The sequence below is a fragment of the Salvelinus namaycush genome, chromosome 37 (assembly GCF_016432855.1).
Source record: "Salvelinus namaycush isolate Seneca chromosome 37, SaNama_1.0, whole genome shotgun sequence".
Lineage (NCBI taxonomy): Eukaryota > Metazoa > Chordata > Actinopteri > Salmoniformes > Salmonidae > Salvelinus > Salvelinus namaycush.
In genome coordinates this window covers 29,124,982-29,133,023 of record NC_052343.1, presented here as the reverse complement: position 1 = coordinate 29,133,023, position 8,042 = coordinate 29,124,982, and the positions used below count along the sequence as shown (strand labels likewise).

Below are 8,042 nucleotides of genomic sequence, written 5' to 3'. Positions count from 1 at the left end.
CATTTGTGTGCAGTGCGAGTATGTGAACTTGTGTGTGTATAAAGTTGATGAAAGATTTCCCTATAGGCCTAGATAGTCTAAGAAAGGCTGGAGTCATTTGGTTACGGTGATAATCAGATATACAGGACATTTCAACCAGAGCCCACTAACTGCTGTCTCCCAATACAAAAGGTGTGTAGGAGAGTTCTCTGGGAGGGACGCCGTTGACTTTTATGAGAAACATTATACAAGTTAGATTTTTCTTCTGCCTTTCATCTTTCTGGTAACAAGCTTTGGTGACTGAACTGTTAGCTTTAAACTAAAGCCACTGTACTGTAAATGAAGTAGTGGAACGGAGAGATGGAGGGAAAACGTCCTAGTGCCTCATACTTTACATAGTTCCCTTGTTGTTGGGCTGATCTGTCTGGTTCCACCCTGGTATGAGCAGACAACTGCTTGGTGTTCTGAGGATATCCTCCTCGTAGGAGTTTTCACTTGAACTGCAGAGAAGATGAGCTGTCATTACATCTTGGATAGATGCAGTACATGTTGAAATAAAGAAGAAACACCTATTATTTATCATTAACCTCTGACAAAAGTAGAGATTCGTCCTTGCTGACATTGTGTGTAACTTGAATATCCTTTGAATGTATTGATTAACAGCAGAAAATATTCTGTCCATATGTGTCTGTTGATTTAAATGATGGGTTTACTGCATTTCAACCACAAAGGGAATTATTATTATACTACTTGTACATTGTAAATGGTATGTATGCAATGAATTTAGCCATGTTAACTATTTTTTAATAAACTAGAAAATATATATATATATAAGGGACAAAAATGTTGTTCAGGCAATGAAGTGGTCAGAACACTGGTATAAAAATAAAAACAAGGGTTTTGTGTTCCGGAATTTCAAGAGCACCAATTTGCAAAAAAGGCTATTATCAATAAAACAATTGATATGACCTGCTTGCTATCATGTCTTTTATTTATCCGTCAATGTATTGTTGGTTGGAGTTCACTAAAGACAAAATAATAACATGTTGGAGCACTAATCATCAAAAGTCCTCATGATAATGAACCGTTTTTGTTGGTTCATGGTGTTTCACCATGCTGGTGCCCACACAGCTTTATGAGGACAATATGGACCGAGCTACAACACGTGTTCACATGGGAAAGATCTTGGCCTCAGTTTCATGCAATTAGATGACTATTTGAGAATTTCAGTGTTGTTGGAACCAAGTGCATTGTGTTGATGGTCCATTACTACAGACAGCAGCAGAAATAAACCCACTACTCATTCAGCTGCCAATGTTCCCCTAAGTGCTCTTTCACTGCCCTTTTCTCCATGTTCAAGGAAGTCCTCTCTTTTGTTCCTAATTAGTGGGCACGTATGGCATGATCACACATCCACTTGAAAAACAATCCACTTGATATTCATAGATGGATAAAACGTAGCAGGTAGCCTCGAGGTTAAGGCATTGGGTCAGTAACTGAAAGATTGCTGGTTCGAATACCGGAGCCGACAAGGTGAAATAAATCATCTGTCACTGCCCTTGAGCAATTAACCCTAATTGCTCCAGGGGTGCTGGAGCAATTAGAGCCCCCAATTAATGATTTATGTCAATTTGTTTTTGCATTATTATAAGGTCGTTCAATTAAATATGCTGGAGCTCTTGTTCTATTCAACATATTCACATTTTCTTAGTGATATTTCTGGTTTCATACAAACCGATTGATGATCAAATTGACCTTTGACTTGCGTTATCATAGACTTCAAAAGAGAATGTTGATGCCAAAAAAAAAATATTCACTGGAACTGAAAGGATTCATCCTTTTTGGGATCTACAACAAGTTTTCCAAAATGTTTAGTGGTCCTACATAATCCCCCCTACCTGCCATCTCTCTCTAGGTCTGTCAAACCACTGTCTCCCTGTGGGGTTTCACCATCACCAGTCCCAACCTTCTAGCATCTCATTGAGCCTAATGTGGACCCAGCAGTCAGCCACTGTCTGTTGTAAATGGGCACCAATACATGTAATTGCCCCAGCAGCAGCAGATGTTTCATGTTTTTCTGTATTTTATTGTCATGCTTTATTATGCAACAGCTCCCTCTCTACTCCCACCTCATCCTCCCCTTCTCCTCCACCTCCCCTCATCCTCCCCTTCTGCCCTCCTCATCCTCCCCTTCTCCTCCACCTCCCCTCATCCTCCCCTTCTGCCCTCCTCATCCTCCCCTTCTCCTCCACCTCCCCTCATCCTCCCCTTCTCCCCTCCTCTGCCTCCCCTCCACCCCCCCATTCCCCCCTCCTCCTCACCCTCCCATTCTCCCCTCATCCTCCCCTTCTCTGCCTCCCCTCCGCCCCCAATTCTGCCCTCCTCACCTTCCCATTCTCCCCTCATCCTCACCCTCCCATTCTCTCCTCCTCACCCTCCCCTCATCCTCCCCTTCTTCGTTCCTCTGCCTCCCCTCATCCCCCCCTGATTCTCCCCTCTACCTCCCCTCATCCTTCTCTTCTCCCCTCTGCCCCCACATTCTCCCCTCCTCACCCTTCTCCCCTCTCCTGCTTCCACTCATCCTCCCCGCCTCCTGTCTCCCATCCCACATCGAACACCTGTCGCAAATAATTAAATCAGCTCATTGAGGGACACCTGTGCTAGCATTAGTGCGGCGCTAGCCAAGCTTTATGCTCACAACAGTGCAATCCAAGCCATGCCATTGTCTCTCCAATGCACCTAAGTGGTACTCCATCCAATATTTGTTAAGCTGCGTGCGTTGTCTAATGTAAAAACCCAAGCTTTATTTGTCTCCTCTGTGTTCCGGTTTTTCTATTTAGTGACAGATGTGATATTGCCTCTGTTATTGCTGCTACAATCACCCCCTAAAGCCGTGTGTCTGGAAAAGTAGATCTGGAGGACTGCTCGTTAACAAAAATACTCTTGCTCTTTAATTCAGTCAGAGTGATGTGCTGCTCTGCTGTAGGTACAGTGCTCTTTAATTCAGTCAGAGTGATGTGCTGCTCTGCTGTAGGTACAGTGCTCTTTAATTCAGTCAGAGTGATGTGCTGCTCTGCTGTAGGTACAGTGCTCTTTAATTCAGTCAGAGTGATGTGCTGCTCTGCTGTAGGTACAGTGCTCTTTAATTCAGAGTGATGTGCTGCTCTGCTGTAGGTACAGTGGGTCTATAAGAAGACAAGTTGCTCAGGGAGGTATCACTTCAGACCTAAATTCATTAAGTGCTGCTAATACACCCACTGCAGTCTCTCACTGTCTAACCTCCCTGTACCTTCTGCATTAAGAGGAGGATCCTGCTGTATGTTGCTGCATCTCCGTGGCTCAGTGATGACTAGAGCTGTAAACAATGTGTGCCAACTGTGGTCCAGCATAATAGGGGAGCAAATATGAGTCAGATGAGCTGTTGTGTAACATTATTTGTAAGTGACAAATAGAGCATGAGCCCACTAAATGCACTAGACTGCATGGCACTTAGGACTACAATGAACCCAAGGCCTTAGTGTTTGGAAACACTATGGAAAAGGATGTGTGTATATTATGCAGGCTTGGTTTAATCTACTACAAAATCTGTCTGATGAGATATCTCTGTGTTTTAAGGACATCGGACTGTGTGTAGGGTACATGTAAGAAAAGCATGAAACTTTTTAGTTTTCTTCAAAAATCTGTATACGTACTGTATATATATTGCTTCATATCAGTTTTACAAACACATTTACATCAAATACATCATAATAAATATAGCTTTTGGGGACAATGATTTTTTTGTTTTCCGATTCTGATAATTGAGATGGATTTAGTGGTGGAGCGTCTGTTTCTATGAGGAGTACTCCTCGTACTCCTCTGCACTGCGGCGTCCGAAGTCCATCCAGCCCAGGTAGTCTCTGTCCTTTATCTTGTGGCTGGGACCCGGACCGCTGGCTCTGCTGCTCAGGGACGAGCTCCTCTGGAAGGATCCTGGAACCAGGGAATTTGAGGGGTTACTTTTCTCCAGCACAATCCTTCAGCTTTTTACCAAAGAAATGGCGGTTGTGCATTGTTTAAATCCCAGATTGCCCTTTTAAATACTACATTATATTCTAATGCATATGGATATAATATATATTTCTATATCTGGAACAGAGACAGATGTCACATAGCATCTATACTGTAACGGGCACTGGAGTCTCCTGTTGGAATAACCTTATTCATTTGATTGTATCATTAGATGAAAGAACATAGTATAATTATTCCTAGAAAGCATCCCATCCGTATGACTGTTTGGGATCATGATAACACAACTCCTTGATATGTTGGATCATAACATGTTTCTTAACCATTTTTTGTTCCAGGGATCAGGGAAGACCTATTGGATTAAAGTAAATGAACACTTGTTAATTGACTAAATCAGTGTTGGCTAGCTATCTGCTGGAACCATTCAGCAACATCCGCTCAGCATCATCCCAGGGACTGGTGCCGGTCAGTCATTATCAATCCACTGGAGACACTGACTCTTTCATTCTTTGGCATGTACTTCTGTGTGTAAATGTTCTGGCACTCTTCAGAGGAGTTAAGGATGTCTACAAACCGCACTAACCTACACAACTTTTGTAGAGTGCCTTTTAAAATGGCAAAATATAGCCATTTATTTGATTGTTTATAAAAGTCAAAAAGTCCAGTTTGAGCAGGGCCAGACAACAGCAGCATGACAAAGCCATGACTGGATTGTGACAACACCCAGAGAGATGAATGATGACAGAGGAGGAAGCACGGAGAGAGAGGGAGGCTTTCTTTCTCTAACGATGTCATATTTCTTCATCTCTCTGTTACGTGATGAAAACCACCGGAGGGAAGGCCTCCTCTCAGTCTGGATAATTCCCACTATCAACTTTCTCCTCCATGGCTGTCTGTCTCATACTGTGGGACTTCTCTTCCTTCTCAGAGGGAAAGTGCTTTAACTATAGAGATGGGAAAGCTATCAGAGTGGAGATGATGCCAATCCAAAACTCATACAAGGTCACTGTCCTGAGCCACAAATGGTACCCTATTCCCTAAATAGTGCACTACTTTTGATCAGAGCGCTATGTGCCCTGGTCAAAGTAGTGCACTACATAGAGAATACGGTGACTTAATACATGACTTAATATAATTGGTGACTTAGTTCATGAGTGAGGGATACTAGGATTGTGATAACATACAACCCTAGAATATGACATTTTTGAACAAACCTTTAACATTGTTCTATTTTACTTTAACAAACATTTAACAGATGTCATGGCTTACCTTTCCTGGATATCAATCTTGCCAGTAGTTCGTGCAGACTGGTGCGGGGGTCCTCTGCCTCGTCCTCTGACGGTTTGGAGAAGGGGGTGAGCTGGCCACTGGAGGGCGCTGAGCGGGTGTGGCGTGTGTGTTGGGGAGACATAACGCTGTCGAGCTGGGGGGGCTCAGGCTTGTCCTCATCCTGCGAGTGCGACGGGCGCCCCAAACTGCTGCCAGAGAACGCAGCCAGCAGTACACATACACAGATGCCTGCATTCATTGCTGACGGAGGGGGCACAGAGAGAGGGAGAGAGGGAGGGAGCACAGAGAGAGAGAGAGAGAGAGAGAGAGAGAGAGAGAGAGAGAGAGAGAGAGAGGGAGAGAAGGAGGGGGCACAGAGAGAGAGAGAGATGGACAGAACATCAGAAAAGATTAGCATCAAAAGAGAACATGAATTAACATCTCTGCATAGATCTGTATTACATTTGAGTCTATTTAAAAAAAAATACATTTTACAAGGAATACCATGATATGTTTTACAAGGAATACCATGATATGTTTTACAAGGAATACCATGATATGTTTTACAAGGAATACCATGATATGTTTTACAAGGAATACCATGATATGTTTTACAAGGAATACCATGATATGTTTTACAAGGAATACCATGATATGTTTTACAAGGAATACCATGATATGTTTTACAAGGAATACCATGATATGTTTTACAAGGAATACCATGATATGTTTCTCATGACACAACTGAAACCTTTGTGTTGCATTATGCAGCACAGGGGTAGAAGGCAATTATCCAAAACAATACATTTGGTTAAAACAAAATTAAAGTGCCCTTTCCCACCCAATATGAATTGACCAATCATATAAGTTGTAGGGTAGTAATACTGACGGATGAGTCTTTCCTGTTGTAATATAATCCTGGAGGAAAGGACCAACACAATTAGGCAGCGATCCATGTTATCGGCTTCTTCAGCTTCCAGTAAGGAGAATTTACTTTTCTACCATAAGACGCCTCAGAGGCAGAAAAAACAGACTCTTCTCTGTTTAAAGAGCCATTGGAAAGTACTCTCCAGGGGGAAGATGTCTGTGATTTCACACCACCATACCACCAATGGACTAGTGAATAATTCATGTAGATTCAACAAACAAGAACTGTCTGGGATGTATAGAATTAAAACAAATATAGAGGAACAGCAATCCAAAGGAAGGTATATCCAGGCAGCAATAATACACCAGATATTAAACAGGAGTCAGGACACACCATCATTTCTCAAACTAGCTACAGTGAATGACTGTCGACACATTCATTCAAGACAGATTTCATATGAAAAACACAATTGCGTCCTCACGTAATTGACTGGAACCCAGTCGGATTATTCCACTCATTGACCTGAACTTAAACCCTGTACTTCAATTGTAGAGAACCCATTGTGCAAGGAATTAGTCCCATGCTCCAAGTGTTCATTAAGCTTCTTTACTGATAACCACAGCGACCTCACAGCAGAAAAATTAGAACAATAAATAGCCACACAAAGTTCAATTACCTTCAGTTAGTCCACACAGGCTGGGCTCAACAGTCTGGTAACAGTAGAGGAGAGGAGGAGGAGTGTACAGTAGAGGGAGTACAGCTGGAACAGACAGCGGGAAACTTCTCCTGAAGGTGCAGGAGTGACCCTTATATACCCGGAGTGGGAGGGCCGGTCCCTTGGTCCCTGGAGCGGAGCTTTTGCATCCTGTCGTGTATTTGCGCATCGCTGACGCAGTAACGGGATAGATGCACTCACCGCCTCCTTCAGAGAGGGACAGGGCACCACCCTGAACCCACTACACTCCCCACGCTCCTCTCTCCTCTCCTCTGATGCTGACGCACTAGGGAACAAGAGGGGGAGAGGGTCAAAGATCATAACAACCACTCCCCACACCCCCCTCCCCCAAAAACAAGGAACCCATGGTCGTATTCATTAGGACACTTTTTTAAATTATTAGGTGTGATCAGGTATAATCACTCATAGTTTCAGTCCATTTTCTTCCGTTTGGTTCCTAATGAATATGACCCAGAAGTAAGCCCGTCTCCTAGACCCCAGTCATCAGCCTCAGTCTCCAGACAGTGATAGGCTAATCCTTCTCCCTCATAAGAGAGACTGCTGCCTGATTAATATGGGGATGCACATCTGGCTGTGTGCCTGGGAATGAAACACAAGGCACGATCTCTTAAAGGTCTTTAAAGTTGTCTAACTGAAGGACATGGAGATTGTTTTTTCAGGATTACATTCATACCACAGGAGGTTGGTAGCTACTTAATTGGGGAGGAAGTGGTAATGGTTGGAGTGGAATAAGTGGAATGGTTTCAAATACATCAGACACATGATCTCCATGTGTTTAATGCCGCTCCGTGTTTTGGACATTATTATGAGCCATCCTCCCCTCAGCAGCCTCCTGTGATTCATACACTGTATCGTTAGAGAATTAAACAGTCTCCTCCTCTCAGCAGCCTCCTGTGATTCATACACTGTATCGTTAGAGAATTAAACAGTCTCCTCCCCTCATCAGCCTCCTGTGATTCATACACTGTATCGTTAGAGAATTAAACAGTCTTCTCCCCTCAGCAACCTCCTGTGATTCATACACTGTATCGTTAGAGAATTAAACAGTCTCCTCCCCTCAGCAGCCTCCTGTGATTCATACACTGTATCGTTAGAGAATTAAACAGTCTCCTCCCCTCAGCAGCCTCCTGTGATTCATACACTGTATCGTTAGAGAATTAAACAGTCTTCTCCCCTCATCAG

The 8,042-nt window shown here is 43.3% G+C and overlaps 1 protein-coding gene across 1 annotated transcript; it reads right to left on the bottom strand.

The window, feature by feature from the left end:
- Positions 1 to 3,653: 3,653 nt before the first annotated feature.
- Positions 3,654 to 6,902, bottom strand: ccka (cholecystokinin a). The gene is made up of 3 exons (XM_038977289.1): positions 6,801 to 6,902; positions 5,257 to 5,517; positions 3,654 to 3,951 (listed from the first exon to the last, which is right to left on the bottom strand). Exons 2-3 carry the CDS (start codon positions 5,513 to 5,515, stop codon positions 3,812 to 3,814), a joined length of 399 nt encoding a protein of 132 aa, XP_038833217.1. The 5' UTR covers positions 5,516 to 5,517; positions 6,801 to 6,902; the 3' UTR covers positions 3,654 to 3,811.
- Between the last annotated feature and the right edge of the window lie 1,140 nt (positions 6,903 to 8,042).

What these genes read in the sequence shown, in the direction of transcription:
- ccka (XM_038977289.1), bottom strand. Translation starts at nt 5,515, where the DNA reads ATGAATGCAGGCATCTGTGTATGTGTACTGCTGGCTGCGTTCTCTGGC. An exon ending in AAGATTGATATCCAGGAAAG is followed by an intron (nt 3,952 to 5,256) that starts GTAAGCCATGAC and finishes CCCTGGTTCCAG; the next exon opens with GATCCTTCCAGAGGAGCTCG.